The sequence below is a fragment of the Pyrus communis genome, chromosome 13, assembly GCF_963583255.1.
Source record: "Pyrus communis chromosome 13, drPyrComm1.1, whole genome shotgun sequence".
NCBI lineage: Eukaryota > Viridiplantae > Streptophyta > Magnoliopsida > Rosales > Rosaceae > Pyrus > Pyrus communis.
In genome coordinates this window covers 7,705,542-7,729,084 of record NC_084815.1, presented here as the reverse complement: position 1 = coordinate 7,729,084, position 23,543 = coordinate 7,705,542, and the positions used below count along the sequence as shown (strand labels likewise).

Genomic DNA, 23,543 nt, shown 5'->3' with positions numbered 1-23,543 from the left:
AGGATAAGATAGGATAAGGTTTAGATAAGATAAGGTTGGATAAGGTTTTGGATAATGTTTCCTCTTTTGAGCTAATTCCTTATCCACTTTGTTTTGAGTTTAATTTCTTCATCTTCTTATCAGATTTCTAGCCTTTTGAACTCCAAATTCGTCCATCCATGTTGGCCCATATACAAGCTATCCACTTAGTGCCCAAAACTGCTCCAAAATGCACCAAAATGCACTTTCTTGGTACTTTAACCCTTTGGACCTACAAACACACGAAAATGAGTTGAAATACTACATTAACTAAGAAATAATAACACAAATGCACAAGAATAAGCTAGCTAAGTCGCCTAAATATGCTCCTATCAATGATGGCCATTTGTGAGAGAGAAAGGGTTGCCCCCGGTGAGGTGGGTTTAAAAGGGTGAGCGCATCATTAGGGTTCTTCAGTAGAGAGAGAGTAGAGAGAGAGAGAAATCAGAAAATGGGAGGAAATAATCCATTTATATACAAGGGCAATTAGGTCATTTCAAGGTGTAAGAAAATCCTATTTCTGTCCAACAAATGCGCATGGCATGTGCATGCTCTGTGTACATTCAAAAAATCCTATTTTGGTCCCAAGATTAAGAAAATGTCCCATTTTGGGGTATTTCCCTTTAATTAATGCACATACTGGAAACTATAACATCTAAATGCCTACAATAGAAGTATACAATATAACACATCTGAATATATTCATTACTAAATTACTACGAATAATCCCTACAACGATGATCGAGAAGATTTTGCCACTATGTATCAACATCAAGAGCTCCAAAGCCTACTGAATCTTGAAAAGGCGCAAAACAAAGTGTAAGTGAATAAAAAATAAAAATTTCTAAAAATCATTTACTCTTTCCAACATACCACATCATTGTAAAAATCAGTATAATAAACAAAATCATACTACATCATAAGTATGAAAAACCAAGGTAATAGCACAAAATTAATTATTCATTATGAAGAAATGACAATTATAAATCATGAAAATCCCAAATATCTTGTTGTAAACAGTAATAAGTAGAAAAACATCATGGTATCAGTGAAAAGCTAATCTTCCAAGTAGATGGGCAACATACCCATGGGTTTGGGTAACTGCAGTTACCCGTCCATTTAAAGTTCACGGTTACAATTATGGTTAACCGTTTAGACAAACAAACGGTTATGGGTATAATCGTTTATCCGTGAAATTTAAATGAGCAGCTATGGGTATTACCCGCGGTTATAACGGGTATCCCTCGATTATGGGTATTACCCACGGTTATAACGGGCATCCATTTACCGATTCAATTTAATATATGTAAAATTAAAAAAAAAAAAATTAAAACACTAAATTTTCAATCTCTCCGCCAGACTCAAAATCTCAAACGCCCCATCCCCCACTCATCTATCCCTCCTCGCTGCCTTCTCGCTCATCTCTGTTGCTCATCTATCTCTCATCGCCGCCCTCTCTCTCATCTACGCCACCCTCTCTCTCATCTACGCCATTCATCTTTCTCTCCTCGCCGCTCATCTCTCTCTCATCTTCGCCACTCATCTCTTTTTCCTCTCCCCTCAAGGTGCGTTTTACCCTTCCGATTTCATACTTAACTAATTAATTATTGATTTATTTGTTTATGAATGCTTATAAGATAGTTTCGTTGGTTTTTGCCTCTATGCAAATAAATCCATTAGAGAGGTGTGTGTGTGTGTGCGCGCGCGCGCGTGTGTGTGTGATCGTATTACTTCTAGGAAATCAAATTCTTCTTGAGCTGCTATGTAATTCATTCTTCATGATCGAAAAATGATATAGGGATGCTAAAAGCCTGGAATCTTTTTTTCACACTATTAGTCATCATCTTGTCCATTATTGGAATTATATGAGGACTTAAATGATTAAAATAGGGAAATGCATGCTAAAATGTACCTATAACGATGTTTAATTGTCAGAAAACGAAAATTATGACAAATTTTTCTTTTGTAATTTTCAAGTTGTTAAAAAAAAAAAAAACATGTAGACGAGTGAAAAAAAGGATAAATGGGTAAAACAAAAAGGATAAACGGGTTCAAAATGGGGTAAATGGGTAAATGGTTATGGTTAAACGGGTAAACGGTTATAAGTATGGTTAACCGTTTATAAACGGTTATGGGTATGAGTATAACCGTTTATGCAATTACCTAACGGGTAAACAGTTATGCGGATATGAATATAAACGGTTATAGGTAAATAACTACAGTTACCCGCCCGTCATAACCGTTGCCCATCCCTACTTCCAATTAAGCAGGTAAATCACAAATCATTAACAAAACAGACATGTTATGCTCATTAGATAAATACACAAGCTCATATAGAGATGTTCTTACATGAAGAGGTTGGCTGTATAAATCTACACATGATCGCGCAAAGCGCATCACATACGAGTTCTAGTTGCCTAATGCAAACTAGTACATGTTGGCACCAACAATGGATCCAATGCGAGTGTAATGGTGCATGTGAGCATACTCATGAAGCTAGTTTCGGCCCCAGACAATACTATAGACACCATATTGATAAACCAACATCAGTTCTGATTGATTCTGTTGAGTCACAGTCCTATTCTAACAAGGACAACACAGAGGACACGCCTGGAGAAGACAAGTCCTCGTCCTAGTCTTAGAGTGTTTACTCTACTTCTAGTTCTTGTGTAATTATGAATGTATTCTAATATCTTAATCTTGTATTGATTAGTTTTATATTCCTATAAATGTTAATGGAATCCGGCTCTCTTATTATTGAGTTGAGTTTACAAACATATCATATTATCTTTCATGTGTAAGTATACATGATGAGCGGATAAGTCATGAAAAAACATGTCATGAATAATGTCTCAAATCACGTCACAAATCATAATAACCATTGCAATTCCTAAAAGTAATACACGATAGTAAAACGTTTCCCAAGAAAGGTTCTCAAAAATAAAAAAAATCAGATCATCATCATCACAATAAACATGTGCATTATCTGTGCAAAAGTAAGGCATGATATAAAAGCATCACGTAAAACCAATTTCGGAAAATATATAATATAGTTTAAAATCAAAAGTGCACTCACAGATTACACCTTATGGTCATAAAAGCCTTGTCTGCACGCTTTTTGTAATCCATGGGGATACCATTCCTATAGTGAAATAACTCATACTTAGTATACTAATCAAATACTACGAAGACTACTGAAAAATAGGATCGAGAAAACCTTGTTCACCGTCGTGGCTGCTATGTGTCGCCGCACGCACCGCCATACACCGGCAGGAGGTCTGCATGCGTCTCCACACCCACACGACGTTGACCGAAATGTTCCAAGTTTGGGACACGTGGATAGAATATTCAGTCGCCACCAAGGAATATTCAGGGGACTCTGGTTGCTGTAGCTACCGTGCACTGGTCGAAATTTTGCCACAATCTGGGTTTTTGGCTATGAAGTTTTGATAGAGCCAAAACAAGCTCAAAACTCAACCATTTTTCATGTACAGTATGTCAAAATGAAGCTTGAACAACCAGGAATGAGATTTTACCTATTGGGAGTTTAAAAGGTGGCTAGAAATGGTCTAAAAGTGGACTGAAAGTGTCGGCCCGAAATTGGGCTCTTGGGTTTCTTCGAATTCAAGGCATATTCGAGCTTGCAAGGTTCGAATATGAAGCTAGGGATAATGATGAGTGGATTGGTAGTGGTAGTCTCTGTTGGGAATTATATATTATAATATGAAATATTGTACTATATAATTTTAATAATTGAATGAAAAATATTGTTAACCAATTTCTTAGAAAGGTTATGTTGTTTAAGTGTCCCTTGATAAGTGATGTATACTTATAGATGAAAAGTTACATCTCTTTAATAAGTAGACATTGGATTCTATATAAACTCATGAAACCATTGGTATTAAATATAGAAAATTAGAGTTAATTTTTACTCTTCAGAAATAGGGTTTCCCCACTTTGTTTCTCTCATGCTTTGTGAGTCAAATTTCGAGTCGTGTCTTGAAAGCACGGAATATATAAAGTTCGCCAGAGTCCGAAGATTGAAGTGCTTTGACTTCGGATTATAGATTGTTGAATCCTGTGAGATGGACACTTACCAAACTACAAGCATAGGAGTAGGGGCAAAATTCTATATTTAGGACAATGCAAGCCTCAATCTCCAAGTTTGTCAGTTATTCTAACTTTCTCTCTAGTTGTTTATATTAATCTCATATATCATTGATATTGTGAATTTCTTTATGATTATTATCATTGGAATTATATTGTTATTTTTCATATTTTCTAATATTGCTCCAACAATCTAAAGATAGAAATTTTTTTATGCAATAATTAGAAAAAAAGAAAAATATGAATGTTCGCGATTCTCATATTTAGAGTTTAAAGTTGTGGCTTTAAAAGTATCAGACAACATATGGTGTCGTATTTGATGTGCCAAGAATTGAATGTTTCTTGGCGTTATACTGTGAGTTTACTCTCGTTAGTTTCTGATTTAGGTGAGAAATAAATATATGTTTTTGTGGACTGTATGCAACAGTGTAAATCTGGGTTTGTATCAAACATGTTATCTCATAACTGAAAAGGATTTGATACAGATATGTCTCAGAAGATGCATTCAACCGTAAGTCGAATAGATGAACTTCCTGGACGAAAATTTGTATGGGTATTGCCACATTGCAATAGAAAGTCATATTGGTTGACTGCAAGGGTTAGATGGTTTGTGATCAGACCAGTGGATATTTGGGCATCCCCAATGACTTTTCTCAACAGATGCCTTGCTTGATCAGTTTGGTTGACGGTTGCCGAGAAAAATGTCTGTATCATAAACTTTCAATTCATTCCCACATGGACTAGATATGCATGATACAGATGATCGAAGATTTTGATTTTCGCATGGGTTTCATTATTGTCAAATTCAAAGGTGATTTTATGAAACCAAAATTTTCCTTCAAGATTGATCAAAAGGATTTGGAATGTTTCGAATGCATATATACATGGCTATTAGAAGATTTGTATATAATGAATGATATGACGCCAATCCAATTCTGGGTTGGAACTTGATCATGATGGGAATATTTAGAAGATTATACTTCTAAAATCTTTTCAGAGGGAAAAATTATGACGGATCTTGGGTGAATGACCAAACTGCCTATTTCAGATAGGTGCATACCAAATGTTTATTGGTTAATAAGGAAATGCACTACTAATATGCATATATTTATCAGATTTATGTGTGTATTCATAAAATCCATGTTTGCAATACAAGGTATATAGAAATGCATTTATTATCGTTTGTCATATCATAATTGCATATTTGTATTTCTCCAGTGTATATCAAGTGTTGTATTATGGAGAATTATGAGTACTTTCTCAAAAGAGGAGTAATGTAATGGGAACCATGTTCGTCATGGTAAGACGATGAAATTTGACTTTGAGTAGTGACAATCAGTAATGATGTTGTCCTTAGTTAAATTGTAAAGCATGAACTCATTCTGTTTGATTTATTCATCTTGAAGATGACGTTTCAGTTGTGGGGGCCAAAGTCTACTTTGAAAGGTTTAAGCACTCTAGGGTGAGGCTTACGGTGGAAACTGTGTACATTCTACAAACAAACCCCTAACAATTGAAGATAGACATAAAAATGACTTGTGAGGCTTGAAAGCCTAGAAGTGAAGATAGATAAAGAGAAAATATATTCATTGGTTCCTACTTCTTAAGTATGATGAAGAGTAATTGATAGTATTAAAAAGCAACCACAATGTGAGTGAATTGTGGGGGAGTGACGTAGTTATTTTTGGATTATATGTCAACTTAAGTAGAATGAAAAAGTAATTTGCTTCTAGAAAGAGATAAAGAATATCTCTTGCAATGGTATTTTAAGGTATTGAAAGGTTATAGACTTGTCAATAAATACCTTAAATGTGGAGGGAGTTTACTCAAGCATAGGCAAATTACTTAGAAGAGTCCCAACATATATATACTTTTGAGGACTTAAAATTGAGAAACAACTACTCTCATATGAAATATAATTTCATAAAATGGACTCTGCACACCTTAAAGATAGTCAACCTTAGTGGTACCAATTATTGAAGGTTTGACTAGAGAGTAAGTTGATTATCGAGGGGAATGAGGCTAAAGCCAACATAACTAATGAATTAGCCGGGCGGAAACCTAACTTAGTTGATTGGAGATTCCATGATCTAAGTTCAATAGGCAAACTGGTTGCGCATGATTCAAAGAAGTTAACTCACTATATACCTCATTCCTATGGTGGAAGAAGTGTGTTGTCTGCAGAAGTTTTAGAATTTATATTTATACTTAATGACAGTGATGTCTTATAAATAAGAGGAATAGAACAGACTATTCTTAATCAATGGTCACCTATGTGACAGTAGAAGTGGGCCGCTTCTATGAGTATAAGATGACTAAATTCTCTAAAGTTTTCATGAATCCAGGATTTGTTCAGGATCAAAATGAACACAACCGTATGAACCGGAATATATTAGGATTAGAGGTATGTGTTGCTTATTGTCTTGGTTTACTACTGCGGTGAACAGTTCAAGATTTATATTCACTGCGTCACCAAGTAAATCCGATAAGTATTCACTAGGGTAGGTTCAAGTCCAAAATACACCTCTCTGGATGCATCTCTTGTCTGCCTGTACTCTCAAATTCTTCCTAATTTTTCATTCATGTGGGGGATTGTTGGAAATTATATATTATAATATGAAATATTGTACTATATAATTTTAATAATTGAATGAAAAATATTGTTAACCAATTTTTTAGAAAGGTTATGTTGTTTAGGTGTCCCTTGATAAGTGATGTATATTTATAGATGAAAAATTACATCTCTTTAATAAGTAGACATTGGATTCTATATAAACCCATGAAACCAGTGGTATTAAATATAGAAAATTAGAGATAATTTTTACTCTTGAGAAACAGGGTTTCCCCACTTTGTTTCTCTCATGCTTTGTGAGTCAAATTCCGAGTCGTGTCTTGAGAGTATGAAATATATAAAGTTCGTCAGAGTCCGAAGATTGAAGTGCTTTGACTTTGGATTATAGATTGTTGAATCCTAGGAGATAGACGCCTATCAATCTACAAGCACAAGAGTAGGGGCGAAATTCTATCTTTAGGACATTGCATTTATGTAAGCCTCAATCTCTAAGTTTGTCAGTTATTCTAACTTTCTCTCTAATTGTTTATATTAATCTCATATATAATTGATGTTGTGAATTTATTTATGATTATTATCATTGAAATTATATTGTTATTTTTCATATTTTCTAATATTGCTCCAACAGTCTCGCCCAACTCGACGAGTTCAAGGTGCTAGGAGGAATGTAATGATGGTGCTGTATGGTCTTAGTTTGTTAGAGAATCGGTGGTGGTGTCGCCGTTGTCGTCGTGTGTGTACGTCGGAGGAAGAAGAAAGTGCGAACAATCAAAGGGAGAGGAGAGTGAAACTGAGTGAGGAAGGGAGAGGAATTGGGTGAGTACAGGGAGAACTGAGAGAGTGGGTCCAAGTGGACCCTAAACCCAATATAATAAAATAGTAATGGAAGTGTTAATAAATCTTGTGTATCACTTTGTATGCCGATCACATTGAAAATTTAATTTTTTATTATTTATTTCCAGCGAATACTTTTCGAGAAGCCTATTTCCGTAATTTAGCTGCGTTGTCTTCTCCCACTTCCAAAGCACACAGAGGCGGGAAAGAAAGCCAGAGCACCCAAATGAGCTTTTGAAAACCGCCACCTAATTCTGCAGAGCCAGAGAGAATGGAGAGAATACACGTCACTGTGCGTGCTCGGCCGCTCTCAGCCGAAGACGCCAAGACCAGCCCTTGGCGCATCTCCGGCAACTCCATCGCCATCCCCAACTACTCCAAGTTCGAATTCGGTACCCACTCAGCCCTCTCTCTCTCCTCTGAACTTTTCAATTTCCTGGGTTAGATGTCTTCTCTTTCTCCAATTTACATAGATTTGTTTTGTTTGGGTTTGTAGATCGAATTTTCGGTGAAGATTGTAAGACCTTCGAGGTCTATGAATCAAAAACCAAAGATATAGTCGCCGCCGCGGTTCGCGGCTTCAATGGTACCTTCAATGTTCCCAATTTAAATAATGATATTTTTATTTATTTATTTTGAATTGTCACTTATTTTTTTTCTTTTTCTTTTTTGCTTATTTGTTTATAGGAACCGTGTTTGCATATGGGCAAACTAACAGTGGGAAAACTCACACCATTCGAGGCTCGGCTACTGAACCAGGGGTGATTCCTCTTGCAGTGCGCGATATGTTCGACATTATTCAAGAGGTACTTTGGTTGGATTGTCAAATGTGTAATTTGGTATGGATTATTGGTAACACTGTAAATTGCAAAGTAATTAATTTCTGAAATTTCTCTGACCAAACAAGGTGCGAGTTCTAACGCTTAAATGTTCGTTCAAACTTATATGATTACGTTTTATATGCCTACAAATTATCTTATCATTTCAGTTCTTGGCTGCAGAAAACTGTTGTGCACACTTCTAGTAATATTAATTAATACACTTTGGTAATTAGCATACTTAGATCAATCAAACAGCGATTTCGTAATTGTTTTTGTAGCTGAGACTTGTACGGAATGACTGTTGATGCCATTTTATTTTATTTGGGACCCCTAAGGACGCAGCTTCATCCGTTTCATGTAAGGGTGGCTGAAGCTATTTTATGTTGTCCACTTGTCCTAGACTCCGCAAATGGCTAAACTGAGTAGGTTACATCTGATACATAGCTTAAGTATTATAGTGTGTGGACTGCTAAATAGATCACTTAAAGTCAATTATTCTTTAAGACTTACCAGTGACCATAGTTCTTTATTTTGTATTCATGAATTCGTTCACTGGTTTAGCTCCTTAACATAGAAATTTTATTTTAATATTTATATTGGAAACCCAGTGTATGCCCAATTGTGCATTCTCAAGTTATTTCTTGATTTTAGGATGTGGATCGGGAATTCCTATTACGAATGTCTTATATGGAGATCTATAATGAGGACATAAATGATTTGTTGGCTCCTGAGCATCGAAAGTTGCAAATTCATGAAAGTCTAGAGGTATTGAATTTACATTATAGTTTAATTATTATGATAGTTTATCAGTACTTAAGTAACTGAAAGTTCCGTTTCCTTTTATGAATACAGCGAGGGATATACGTTGCTGGGTTGCGAGAAGAAATTGTTGCCTCTCCAGAGCAAGTCCTTGATCTCATGGAGTTCGGAGAGTGTAATTACTTTTTACAGTATTATATGTATTCATCTGTATTAAAGTACTTATCAAGAGTTATTAAGTTCTCCCTAAACGGATTAGCTATCACTGTTGTACTTCTGTTTGGGGTATGCAATTAGGATTAAAGAATGTATGAACTGCAAGTACTGTAGTTAGTTTCCAAAATCATTCCATCTCTCAGCTTTTCCTTTTCTTCGAAATCTTTGTCTCTCTGAACTTCTATCAATACAATATTTAGGCTTCTCTTTGTCTCAGTCTCACACCCTCACACACACAAACACACACACAGCCATACATGTAGAGACACTCTCCTTAAAACACCAAACACCGCACACTCTCAATCCCTTCCTTTCACCTGAAACAAAGGTGCTATTGGTTGCCCTAGTTTTTGTGTGCACTATCTATTAAATATATCAGCCATTTGAAAGTATTTTGACGCTTTTATCTTTTAAAATTTCAGCTCATCGGCATATCGGAGAGACAAATATGAATCTGTACAGTAGTAGGTCCCACACTATTTTCCGCATGGTATACTTTTACATTCTTACCATTGTTGATTGTCATTTAGATTATACATCTTATGTGGCTCATGGTTATTATTATTATGCTTTAAATAGATAATTGAAAGCCGAGATAAACATGAAGGTGAAGATATTGCTAATTCTTGTGATGCGGTCCGTGTTTCAGTTCTGGTATGTTTCTGTCAAAATCAGTATATCTTTCTTTTTCCTTTCCTCCTATTTTATTATGGATCAAATTCTTTCTTTTGTTCTATTTCTAATTTTCATAAATATTATTTTGTTTCTAGAATTTAGTGGACCTAGCTGGTTCAGAGCGTGCTGCAAAAACCGGTGCAGAAGGTGTTCGGCTCAAAGAGGGTTCCCATATCAATAAAAGCCTTATGACTTTGGGAACTGTCATTAAAAAACTGAGTGAAGGTGCTGAGAGTCAAGGGTAGGTTCTGCATTTGTTGGATCTTAAGTGTATATCTCTGTACATAGATTGACCTTCCTCAATATATGATGCAGGGGACATGTCCCATATCGAGATAGCAAACTTACGCGCATATTGCAACCTGCTTTGGGTGGAAATGCAAACACAGCTATAATATGCAACATCACGCTTGCACAAGTAATGTTTCCTATAGTCCTTTTAAGTGAGAACCAGGCTTTATTAATACCAATCAAAATACAAGAAACAAGACTCTGTGCACCCAGGTCACCATCATTGTGATAATTTCATAGAAAAAACAAAACAAAACCAAACTATAACTTTGTCATCTAACTAAAAAAACCTACTCATATGTACCCCAAATGTGACTTTGCTTTTTCCCAACAATTCTTTCTTTCATCCCAAAATTTGTATTTCTGTTTGACAAAACTACCAAAATACAGTTCCACTATATTCTTTCTTTCCCTTCAACCCCAGAAGTCTTAAACATTTCACCAAGAATATCCAAAGGTGACTGAGGAATAACCCAACCAACCCCAGAAACCTGAACCAACATCACTACAGTCCTAAAGCATATGGCAGTGTAAGGTCAAGTGAGTTCCAGATCTGCCCCTTTTTGTACATCGCTTGGATACGTAATAATATGCATATGTGGATATGTTTTTGTATATGTGGATGTCCGGCGACTTCCTTTCTATGGTCGATTCTTTGAATCTGTTTTCAGACCAAATAATGGGCGTTTTGTGGGATGAATTTTCTTTTAACTTTTCAATATTACATTTTTGTGTTCTTCTTGGTTTCTCATACCTTTGTTTTATGTCAGATTCATGCAGATGAGACTAAAAGCAGTCTCCAATTTGCAAGTAGAGCATTACGTGTCACAAATTGTGCTCATGTCAATGAGGTTTTCTACTCACTTTATTTGTTGCAATCTTTCTTGGTTTAATTTTGAATGTTCCCCTTCAGATTCTCCTAAGTTTGTATCCGTTGGACATAGGAATTGTTCTTGTATGTCTATCATATGTTTTAATTGTTATTATTTCAACATATGTCCTTCCTGGCAGATTCTAACAGATGCTGCTCTTCTCAAGCGTCAAAAGAAAGAAATTGAGGAGCTTCGAGCAAAATTGCAGGTTGATTTTGCTTTTATTTTAGTTGTCATCACTCATGTATGATAATCATTATAAATATAGATTATCAACTCAAAATAAAGGAATTTAAAAATTCGGCATGTTTCAGGAATCTCATTCAGAACATTGGGCAGAGGAAATCCTCAATCTACGAAATACGTTATTGCAGGTTTGGAAATATACACTTTATGTTTATTGTAATTAGTTGAATTCAAGTGTATTCTGGAATATGCATACTTTCTGTGCAGACTGAGTTAGAGAGGGAGCGTATAGCTTTGGAGTTGGAGGAGGAAAAGAAAGCCCAAGCAGAACGAGAGAAGATGGTGCAACAGCAAGCTAAGAAAATTGAGAACCTGAGTTCAATGGTGTTGTATTCAAATAGAGATGAGAATCGCGACCGCTTGAAAAAGGTTTGCATGATGATTAATTATCTTTTATTGCAGACTTCTGTATAATGAGTTTTGATGTCCATATATATGTTTTGTTTCCTAATTTTATTGTTATGAAAATGAGAATAACAGCTTCAAAGTTCAAACTTCTGTTATCTGTAAACACAAAATATATGCTTGATGTTATAATGTATCATTGCCAATGAGATAAGATTAGTTAAATCTTCATATACAAAGATAGGGGGATTAGGGATAGGTAACCAAAACATAAATAAACAAAGCATTGTTCGGTAATTGGGATGGGTGGAGGGGTAGGGTATGTGGGATGGAATCCAAGGAAATGGATGAGACACAGTTGTGGGTCAAGTCGTAAGCATGAAAAAACATTTTTCACCAGGTTGTGGTAGTTTCTCAGAGTGCCCTGTAAATTGATGTTAAGGATGGAGAAAGGGTCAGGTTTCGGGAGGAAGTGTTGACAGATCAGTTTATGAGTTCGGAGGCATTGTAATCTGTCAAACAATCTCAACAATTGTTGGGATCAAATAGGTCCTAACAATTCAATTTAGCTGGGATTCGTCATTCAGAAGGAACTTACATGACTTTGAGATGGAGGAATTGATTTTGTTACTAGCTCTGCTGGAAAAGGGTTTAATTGGTAAAAAGCAGTCCTGGAAAAATAAATAACCCTCAAGCAATGGAACAGAAAAAGAAGATCGTACCAGTCATTATCCTTGATCCTTTACTTCTTTGGGCAGGTTTATATGCAGATAACCTTTGTTATGTACATTAGTCCCATGTGTGAAGAGGAAATGCTGTGCAAAAGAAGTTATATGGGTCAAGTAACCAATGACAATTAAATACTATCTTTTTAGTGAAATACAATTATACAAGTCATGGTGATGCATAATCTGGGCAATCCTGCAGCATATCAGTAGCTAAATTAGGAGATTTTCCAATAGATTTCCTTGTGTTTCAGTGGAACTCAGGTTATGTGACTTTTCTTTAAAAAATTTGTTTTGGGCCCTTTCCGGCTTTCCCGTTACTGAAGGTGACAGTATCCCGACCATATGTACATGTATAACTTGCCCCTCCCTGTTTGTCTGTCTATCTATCTTTTGTTCTCCTTCTCTCTGGTTCTATTTAAGTTTTCCAGTTTGTTTCTGCAGGAGAAGAGGCGTGATACTTGGTGTCCAGGTAAACTTGCAAGGGAGACTTTGGGAGAGGTAATACTTTATTCTTACTAAGTGTATATGATTATTAATTCTCATGTTAAATTTGATTACAAATACTAATTTTTAATACATTCACGAAAGATTTATTCTCGCCCATGTGTTGTTTATTGTATGTTTAGTTTATTGTAGAATGCAAAATAAGTAAAAACTGGGCACTGTTGGTGGTACTTACTGGAAGTGTAATTTGATTTGCATTTTATACTGAACAAATCAATGCAAAGCTTAGCTACCAAGATTTTCACCACCAATGTGCAATCATGGAAATTTTAATCTTCCCCAAATAATACAGCTGTGGAAATTTCTTAACTTTGATAGGAAATATGTTTTGGTAAAGGAAAAGGGGATTACACAAAAGATTGGACAACATGGCCCACTGAATCTAAGATCTAACCACCCTGTTTCAAGTTTCAACATCTGACTACAGCAGAAACATCCTCATATGCATCAGTGATATAGAAGATACCGGAGCCTAAAAAGATACTTCCTCCCTCTAATTCCAGCATAATCTTCCAAATTCTTTCATAGGAAACAGGAGAAAGTGTTACCATCTAGAAAAGTGATGGCATGTGATGGATATGGCCCCAAATAGAGCCGGAAATTAGGAAAAGGATCTGCAGTTAATCTTAAGGGGCGAACATCACAGTTTGTGGAGTTGAACCTTTTCCCCATACAAAGTAGAATTTAAAATACTTTCGTGACATTCCTTAGTCAGAATAAGGTTATACTTTCATATAATGCTATGCATATCTTTCATTTGCCTGGATTCCGTTATAAAAACTTGTTAAGTTTTTATTTGTGACTTATATTGCCTAATCTGGATAAAGATAAGACACAGGCTGCTCCAAATACATCTCACGTGCTTTTGTTATCTGTGTTGATGTGGTCCCTGAATTTTCTGAACATGTCTATCATCCGGTTGTGCGATAAGTTTAAGCTATTATTATTACTTTCCTGCATTTCAGGTGCCATCCACCATCCAGTCGAAGGCATCTGCTGCAAAACCTATGAGACTGAAGCGTGACATCGGACCACTTCTTCCTTTTGAAGAACTGGTGCATGAGATTGAAGTTTCTGAGAATGAGTCTTGCAAAGAAGACGAAGAAAGTAAAAGTATCACATTGGAGGACTGTGCTCTTCCTGATCCCTGTGCTTTGTTACATGTTACTAATAGGAGAAAAGTGCCACCCAGGACAAAAAGCTTACCCTTGGTTTGTACTATTTCTATTACATTTTGCCACACTGAACCTTAGGCAACCCACAATTTTAATCTCCATTGTCTGACAGGACAATGAATTAGGAGATCTGCAAGCAGAATACGAAGATTTGCTTATCAAATATGAAACTCAGGTTCCTATATATAACTGTTTCTGCCCCTGAATGCATCAGCAAATGTTGTTACACTCTATACTAATCTTTACCTCATTCAGAGAACTTTGAGTGAGATACAAATTGATTGCTTGACACGGAAGCTCGCTGAGGCTGATATGTTATCTGGAGCAATGTATAATGATTACTCCAAGTCTTATATCAATAAAGGTACCATTAATGGGGACAATAACGGTAGTTTAAGAGAGCCAGAGGTTATTCTTGTGATTAAGCGACTTCAAGAACAGGTAATTCTCTTGCTTTTTATTTCTTTAAAACGGAATTTTTTTTCTAGGGTCGTTAATTTTTAATCTGTTATGCACGTTAAACTTCTGATAATTCAGTATCTTTCTAATTGAATTTTTATTCGTTTTGACATTTTGTCTGTTCTTGCAGATTAAGATGCTTGAAACAGAGAAGTCTTCAAGCCAGCAAAATCTGGATAGTGTAGTTGAGCTGGCAACCAAGCAAAATATTTGTGCCCAGGAGGAGTTTGACGAGGTAATCATACTTTATGTTAGTCAGTTGTTCTATATAAACGTGTGAATAGATTTTAATCTATGAGCAGCTTCATCAATTCGTTTAGAGAACTACTCTTCAGGATGTTTTTGGGATCTTAGTAGGTTTAAATGTTTATGTCACTAATTGCATTGACAGTCAATTGCATGGCTTTTATTTTTATTTTATATATGTTTAGCGCTAATCTGCTGCAAATTTAAGCTTCAAGCGTATTATCACCACCCACCTGCAATAACAAAAAGAAAAAGAAAATCGTATTCAGTTCATTTTAAGAACTTAAAGCACCTTTGATAGCTCTCTCTCTCTCCACCACTCAATATGCCTCCATGTCTGTATATACTACATACCTTTATACACGTGCGTGTGTCAATTTGGACTAGCTACAGTTGAGCGGGGTTCCTCATGTGAAGGGCTATATATATTTAAAAGGCTATCAGCTGAAAGTATTTTAGGTAAAACTCCCTTGTATATTCTCTCGTCAGACTCACAAGAGCCTGTTTCAAAAACACAGCCTTTAAAAATGATCAAATCTTTTGAGCTTTCAGCAGTAGGGTATTACATATGAAGTCAAATTGTTGTATCTGTTTTAAGTTACCGTTTTATGTATGTACATATGCCCGCTCACTTCCTGCTCCGTGGTTTCTTGGTTAGAAAGATCTAGAGAACTCATTTCTCTGTTTTAATTGTTTAGATCTGTTATTAAGATGTTCCTTCTGTCTCATAATTTTAAAATCGGCATGTCTTTTTAAATGTAAATAGCTCTATGAAGAACTTCAAGTTGCACGTGAGGAGGCCAGGGTAGCTCGTGATCAACGTAGTTGGAATGAATCTGTAACAAAAGTTGATGTACGATCTCCTTCTTTTGTGTTAAACTCTATGACGATCATTAGTATCTATTACTCACAACTTGTATAGTGTTCATACTGTAGATTTGGTTGAGTATACATGTTCTCTTTTAAAAAGTATATTCAGCTAACTTTCAATAGCTTCATCTAGGATGGAAGTTCTGACTTTGTGATCGAGCTTGCAAAGGGAGTCCAAGAAATAATATTGGAAGTTCGAAGCTCAGAAATAGCAGTTGAAAGTGTATCTTCAGTTTTGGATGAGGTCTCTAAGAGTTTCTCTGTGCTATTCGATACATTCCTAGTGAGTATTTCTGAAGCATCATCTTATAATGACTTTTCTTATATTCTAATACTTGTCAAAAGAAATAGTTTGTAGATGTCTTAAGATGTTATCTCTGAGGTGATATTGATTTATTTTCTGAAGCTGCTGTGGTCTTTATTCTGTGAACACTTGAATTCTTTTTTACCATCATATGGCCTGATTTCATTGTAATGCAGGATTTCAAGTCTTTAATGTGCGAGTTATCCTTGAAACAAAAAACAATTATCAGTGACCATGAGAAGTTAAACTCTTACATGATGCAGAAAGTTTCTGGACTTGAGACTGAAAAGGTTAGGTTATAACTTTACTTATGTGAGACATCCTGAAATTTTTTACTTCCAGACCACATTAAAAAACTGTATTAATATATGGTATGCAGTTCCTTTTGTACAATCAATCTGTTGATCTTCAGAACCAGATAGAAGAACTGAAACTGCAGACTCAAAATTCCGAACAGTCTTTGAGGGTAAGTTTTTATGTTGGCATTATATCACTATCATTTTTTAAAGCAATATTCTTACCATTATCATTAGTAAGTCCTTTTCTCTGATTATTATTTCAGGAAATGTTGGAGCAACAGGATTTGGAAAAGGGAGAATATATTTCTCATATACAAGCCCTTGAAAAAGAAATATCAGGTTTATCATCTTGTTCTTTGGCCAAGGAAAAGGAAAATCTGCGCAAAGATGTTGAAAAAATAAGAATGAAGTTGAAAGAGACAGAGTGTAAGCTGAAGAACGCCATACAAGAGAAAACCAAACTGGAGGTTTGATACTATGTGCCTTTGGCTCTGGTCATTGATACCATTAAATCACAGCCTTTCACTTTACAACATATTCGCCTATTTGCAGGGTGAAAAAGCATCTGCTGAACGAGAAATAAAACGATTGCACAGTCAGAACTCTCTTCTTGAACGTGACATGAACAAAAGTGAGTCACTTGCTGGTAGAAGGCGTGATTCAGTTAATGATAAGGGTTTGAAGACATCAGATCCTAAAAGAGCAAAAAACCTTGCCTTCGAACAGACATTGCAGGTGCTGAAAATGATGTCTAGTTTCTGCTCCTTTACTATGCATCATGTTGGTAACACAACATGCAAGTTATTTTAGCTTTACATGTCAATATGCTGAATTGACAAGCGACTTATACAAAAAGAAAATAATTGTCAATGCTGACAAGAGAATAATAAATATTTTGTTGAGGTTTTTAAGTAAAATTTACATGAATTTACTTGTTATGTTCTTTGGTCTTTAAGTTACTCTACTTAAGCATTTTAGCCTCGTTTGGATAAAATATAGATTGTAGCATCATAGTTTTGTTAAGTATTTAATGATGATAACTCTATTTTTTTGGTCTTTTCTGTTTTTCAGGAAGAATACAAAAAGATGGAAGTTTATGCTTTTGAAACAGAGACAAAGATTAATTCTCTAGAAGAAGAGTTATCAGCTGTATACAGGGAAAAAGAAGACGCTATGTCCACCAACGATGCTTTAGCATCTGAATTAGAAAACCTGTCTGAAAAACTGAGCACATCAAACTTGGAACTGGAAGCTTTGCAGGAAGAGCTTTTGGCCCTGGTAAGCTTGTCTTTGTTTCTCTTTCACACTAACCCAAGTCTTTTTGTACTTTCATTTCCATCAATAAATGGCTAGTGTCTTTATTATGTGAATTTTTCTTATTTTTCATTGTTACCTCTCTGTACATCCAGAAGCAGAGGTTAGAAGAATCTACATTTGAGCAGCAAAAGATGGAAGGTTCCATTAAAATGTTCACTGAAGAAAAGGAAGACTTGGCAATGGTAGCCTAATTTTGGGCAGTAATTTTTCCTATATTATAAAATAAAAATATCAGCTCTTATTTCAGGTTGTGTGTGTAACTGGTTCTTGGTGCATAGTTGCTCATTTGATTTGTATCTTTTGTTTGCAGCAACTTACAGATTCCCTTTTGGAAATGGAGGAGGAAAGAGCAATATGGTCAGCTAAGGAGAAGGTTTCCATTGAAGCGATGGAAGAGAAATCAAAGTTATACAACATGGAGATTACATCATTAACAAGGGAAATGTCTGAGGTGGTATTCATCTCCGCTCTTGTGTACACTATGAAGAGTTTCCTTGCTAGTCTTTGATACGATCTCTACCCAAAACCTTGAATTCGAGAGAAAATTGCGTAAATTTGGCCATTAAGTTTCACTGTTCTTTCCCACTCATTGAATTGACCTTATTGTATCACCATCAGTTTGATTCTCTCCTGCCGAACTTCCTTGAAGCCTTGGTTGTGGTGTCACAAAAGATTCTCTTTATTTAAATTGCCCGTCTAAACATATCAATTTTGTTTCTCCCATTTGGTTATTATGATTAGGAACGATACTTTTACCATTTGTCCAAGTATATTCAGAACTATTGTGGTTGGTCTTTTCCTGTTGCAGATGCATATAATTGTGATATAGAATGTTCAAAGCCCACAGTATTTCTTATTGATTATTGGTTGCGATTATGTCAAACTGTTAGGTGAGGAATGAGTTGGACTCTTGTAGACAAGAGTGCAAGGTCCTAAGGGAAAGATTAACTTGTTGCGAGGAAACAGCTGGACGGAAGACGTTCAGGTTTGTTTCAGTTTCCTTTCCCTCCTTTTTTCTCCACTTTACTTACGTCTTAAATATTATTTGGTCTTGGGTACCATTGGTGGCGATTTCTCTCTCTCTCTCTCTCTCTCTCTCTCTCTCTCTCTGTGGTGCAGCAAAAGGTCTAGTATTTTTGCAGCTCTCAGTGCTTGAACTGAGCTGCTTGACTGCGTTTGGTGATGAAATTATGGCTTTGCCACCGTTTCACACCATCTTGGTCATTATCTAATCTTTGCTATGCATGCATATACATCACAAATGATCATGGTCCTTTTCCAGCAAACTTTTCTTTTTTATTCTGAAGTTTCAGCCCACCCTTCTAATAAAAGATAAAGATAGCATACGTCTTCTAATCTATAAATCTTAAATCTTGAATTATATGCCTCAACTTTCAGAAACCAGTACGCAGTTTATATGGGCTGGTTTCTTCTGCTGCTCTGTTGGGGTTGGGTAATGGGTGTTGTTAGCTTGATTCATGCTGACCGATTCCCTAAAAACTCATGTTCCCCCGTTAAGGGTTTGTTATTTTATCTATCCGGCAGGCTCAAGACAACGTTTCTGCTTGCCAAAATATTTCTTCTCCTGTTATTTTCTACCATCCGGTGTAAATTACTCCTTTTTTCCCCTGCTGTATGTATTAGAATGTCTTGAATCTTTTTTTTTTTTTTTATCCAATGAATGTCTTGAATCTGAACATCAAAGTTGTGAATATCTGGAAGACCAAAATATTATTATTTTATTATACTTCTGTTGCAGCGTGGAGAAGTCTTTGGGGATTGATCAACTGAATAGTGGTGAGAGTATAGATGATATTCTGAGCAAACAGTCTCAAGAAGTGAGTTTTTTGCTTCTTCTCAAAATACTTTTTGGTATTATTACACGTATTTATCATTGTTCTGTATGTTTCTTTTTTAAAATTACTTGCAAACCATTTAGATGTTGAGCTCAAACTGGGGGACGTGCGGAATTAATGATTGTGAGGAGGTGAATGTGCTTCGGAAGGAGCTCAGTTGTCTGAGTAAAGAAAGAGATGGCTTGTTGATTCAAATAAAAGAGTTATCCGAACTTTCAAATGACTACCAGGTAATATCTCCATTTCTGTTCTTTTCGAAACAGTACATAATGTTCAGGGAAGAAGTATAGTAGTTAGTTGTAAGGAAGAAACTAACATTTATTCTTGAAATTTATTCAATATTTTTGATTCATTGGTTTTTGTCTACAGAGTCTCAACAACCAGCTCCATGTTTTGACAATTGAAAGGGATAATCTAGTGACTCAGATCCAAGAGCACCAGAAACTTGCAATTGAAGAAGAAAGTCTTAATAAACGTTACAATGATTTGGTAGGTGACTGAAAAGTTCTTTTTTCTCAGTGGTACTTAATTGTTTGAGATTCATCTCATATAATGATGAACTTGATACCAGTTGTTGGAGGCAAAGTTTCAAGTCGACGAACTGACAAGGAGAATATCAAGCATGGAGTTAAAGACTCACAAAGTAAGTGCTTATATACTTGAATTTGTCCTGCAATGTAGTTGCTATATTTGTAGTCATAAAGATAAACAATAGTATACAGCTGAGTTTCAACAATTGGGTCCGGTTAACCATTTGGATGTTAAGATCCATTAGCTCCAAATGAAGTCAAGAAATCTCTAACTAAATTTCGGCCAATTTTTTTTGTGGTCCCTGTGGTGAGAGCTCAATTCTAAGGTGACCCTTGTGGTGAACCCTGTTAACAATTAAGGTCCAAATCCAAATTCTATTAGTCTTCTGTTAGTAAAGGGGTTAATATCATCATTTTCAAACAATTAACTTCATATGTTGTACCATTTGGGATGGTCGTTCGCATAATACAGTTGAGGTGTTTGAAATTAGGATTTGATGGAAATTCGGAGGCTTGAGGCTTAAATTGAACCGTATTTTCAGATTTCTGATTTCAGTCGTTTTCTTCCATCTCTCTTGCAAGTTCATATGCTTCCTTCCTTCTTCATACTAATATACAGAAGCATTAATCACATGTCTGTAAAGATATGGAAAGGCCCCAGCATCTACTCGTTCCTAAATTAAATGACATGCTTGATCTAACGTCCCTTGAAGGTAAATCCCTTTGATAATTGCAGCATATACAAAGTTGCTGTGTTTCTGTGATTCTGTGATAGCCAAATAACATCATCCCAAAACCTCTTAGTCTGTTCTATTTGATCCTACTCTGGCGCACAAAACTTGTCCACCGTCATGTTGTTTAGCGTCTTTAAAGCATCTTCAATACTCCTCATCTTGCAAAACCCATTCAGAACTATGTTTAGGGTGATTACACCAGGCCTCAAGCCTCACAATGCACATGAAATACCAATTTCAATAAATTAGTGAGTCCCCAACTCTGTGGTCAGTGAACGGCCTTCTCAAACTCTAATGCTTTTGGCTTCTGAGTTACCTGAATTGTTTGAAATGACAATTTTAAGCCCCCTTTTTAATGGAAAACTAATGGAAGTTTGATTTGATCCTTAATTGCTAATGGGGTTTACCACAAGTGTTTAACTTCTTCACAACGGTCGCATTAAGAGTGACGTATCACCACAGGGAATAAGAAAAAAAAATGAAAGTAAAATTTCATGTGGAGTCGGAATTCAAATCTAAAACTTTCATGCGTAGTTGTTTCCTCTCAAGAAAAGAAAGAAAAGAAGTATCGCAAGTAATATAATCTTTCTTTGCTGCGTCCTTAATTTTGGCCTACTATACTTTGGTCAGGATCAAGTTGAAAACAGCATAGACAAAGCAAAGCTCCGAATGAGGCTTCGAGGGGCACAAGCAAAGTTAGATGCCTTCCGAAGTAGATACAAGGACGCTCTAGACGAGTCCAATCACATGAACAGGAAGTATGAGGAGGCTACAGTCAAGCTAAAGGACCTGTTAGCTTCAAAAGGAGTTGAGGTCCTCGGCCTTAAAAAGCAGCTTGCTGCTGCAAAGAGTGGTCATGAACAAAAATAAATCCATGAGTTGCTTATGATTATATTAGAGATTGATTTATCATTAGCCAGTGCCTCTTGTGTGCTGTTTAGTGAACATCTAGTTACTATTTAATGAATGTAATATTAGATTTATCATTAACAAGTGCTTATTAGTGTCCTCATTGGAGCCACCGCGATGGCAGAACAAGCGTCGTCAACTTCCCCCTCCCTGCAGCTTTCCCGGCAATTTGTCATTTTTCCGGCAACCTCTTAGGGTCGACCCGGATGTTTCAAGCTCTGACTGATTGCTCTCTTGTTGCTGAGTTATACTGAAGCGACAAGGAACACTTCTCGATCCTGCCACCCCCGCTCGCCATTTTTATTGCTTCAGATTCACGTTAGATTCATGTTATCACCTCAAATCCAATTTCCAGCTCCCTTCACTAAAACTTGGAAAGAAATAGGGAGAAAACTTAGCTCATTTGGAGGAGGGTGAGGAGTCTAGGATTCAAAGCCCCAAAGAGCCCACTCCCTACTAGGGGTGGGCAATGGATCATTTGGTAGGGTTCGACTTCAACTTGTTGTCCAACTCAATTCACATTATTCGAACTTATTTCCACCCATTAAATTGGGCAAACCAACCCACGCAAACTATTTTATGGCGGGCTTGGTTGGGCAAGTTTCACATGTTATAATTGTTTACTTTCGTTCTTATTCCTAATGTGAGTATGAGTGATAAATAATCCAAATTAAATGTCATATTAGACTCTAATCATGTGAACTTGGTGTTGTGAATCACTACTTTTTTTTTAACAAACGAATATTATCTACACTAGGGGTGGGAGAGTGGGCTAAAGCCTCACAAGGGGCGAGTCATAATAATGTGATTGGGGAGAATCAAACCTAAGACCTCTAACTTATAAGTGAAGAAGAATTACATTAGATCATAGTATTAAGTGGCGTAGAATCACTACTTTCTACTTGATATTTAAATTTCATCATTGAAATGAAATATACGTAAACAAATGTGTTTAACAACTATAAGATTTTGTGTATATGTCTATTAATATACATGTATGTTTAATAAATTGTTGATACAAACAAGTATGGACCCTTGATCCAGAAGAAAATTCTTAATTGTCATTGCTTCACGAAATTTTGCATAGTTACCATTCTTGGAAGGAAAACATAGCAACTAGATTGTCCTTTTGTTTGTATAAGCTTTGAACCGTAAGAAAAGAAGTGGAAAAACGAGTGACCACGAGACAAAGAATTCTTGTATTGTTGGTGAAATCAAGGTTCTCGAGTTCAGATTTGTAGTGAGATTCATAGACTGATTGGGATTCTAAAGAGAAGGAAACAAAGCATGCTCTCACCAATTCACGTCAAGGAGGAAGCGCTTAGTGAGGTTCTTAGCAATCCCATAGTTTAGCGGAGGACTAACTTAGACGAGCTAACAAGTCCCCTAGTCCACACCTAGTCCAATCCCACTTAAGAACGTGAAACAAACACACCCTCAGGTGTTGACAAGAAATTTGACTAGACTCTTACTTTTTCCATTCGACCATCTATCTCACATAATGGTGCAATCATGATGCTTCGAAACTTTTACATGATCTTGAATCATTCTTTGCACATCATCAACTATTTCTTTGAGAATCCAAGTCGTCAACTCATGGCTAGTGGAGGTCAAATCGGGATCAAAATTCAAGACTGCTTTGATTGTCGCAAAGTATTGATTGCTCGTCGCATTGAATGCATGACACTAGCGTAGAACCACCATCCTATTTTTGGCACACTTGTTTTATTTCTTTTTTTTTTTTTAAAGTAGTATTCAATGTTCAAATTTGGATATGTAGGCCATGGACTGTGGTTTGGGCGTTGTACAGGTGCGTTGTGTTGATCTTCATCTTCCACTACATTCTAACAAAGCTA

General features: G+C 36.1%; 1 protein-coding gene across 1 annotated transcript; it reads left to right on the top strand.

Moving 5' to 3' along the window:
- The first annotated feature begins 7,757 nt into the window (after positions 1 to 7,757).
- On the top strand, positions 7,758 to 21,678 carry LOC137713592 (kinesin-like protein KIN-7O). The gene is made up of 33 exons (XM_068452911.1): positions 7,758 to 7,923; positions 8,028 to 8,117; positions 8,219 to 8,337; positions 9,004 to 9,117; positions 9,205 to 9,286; positions 9,750 to 9,817; positions 9,907 to 9,981; positions 10,098 to 10,243; positions 10,318 to 10,420; positions 11,064 to 11,144; positions 11,305 to 11,373; positions 11,480 to 11,539; positions 11,619 to 11,780; positions 12,926 to 12,982; positions 13,954 to 14,199; positions 14,276 to 14,338; positions 14,419 to 14,604; positions 14,753 to 14,857; positions 15,635 to 15,721; positions 15,872 to 16,021; positions 16,219 to 16,332; positions 16,422 to 16,508; positions 16,605 to 16,808; positions 16,894 to 17,076; positions 17,413 to 17,619; positions 17,751 to 17,840; positions 17,969 to 18,109; positions 18,549 to 18,643; positions 19,418 to 19,496; positions 19,598 to 19,744; positions 19,884 to 20,003; positions 20,086 to 20,157; positions 21,409 to 21,678. The coding sequence occupies exons 1-33, from the start codon at positions 7,803 to 7,805 to the stop codon at positions 21,646 to 21,648; spliced, it is 3,963 nt and encodes a 1,320-aa protein (XP_068309012.1). The 5' UTR covers positions 7,758 to 7,802; the 3' UTR covers positions 21,649 to 21,678.
- The last annotated feature ends 1,865 nt before the right edge of the window (positions 21,679 to 23,543 follow it).

Bases quoted from the DNA above. Each gene is read 5' to 3' on its own strand.
- LOC137713592 (XM_068452911.1), top strand. From the start codon at position 7,803: ATGGAGAGAATACACGTCACTGTGCGTGCTCGGCCGCTCTCAGCCGAA. The intron at 11,145-11,304 runs GTTTTCTACTCA...CCTTCCTGGCAG, and splicing joins ATTGTGCTCATGTCAATGAG to ATTCTAACAGATGCTGCTCT. The intron at 19,745-19,883 runs GTAATATCTCCA...TTTTGTCTACAG, and splicing joins AACTTTCAAATGACTACCAG to AGTCTCAACAACCAGCTCCA.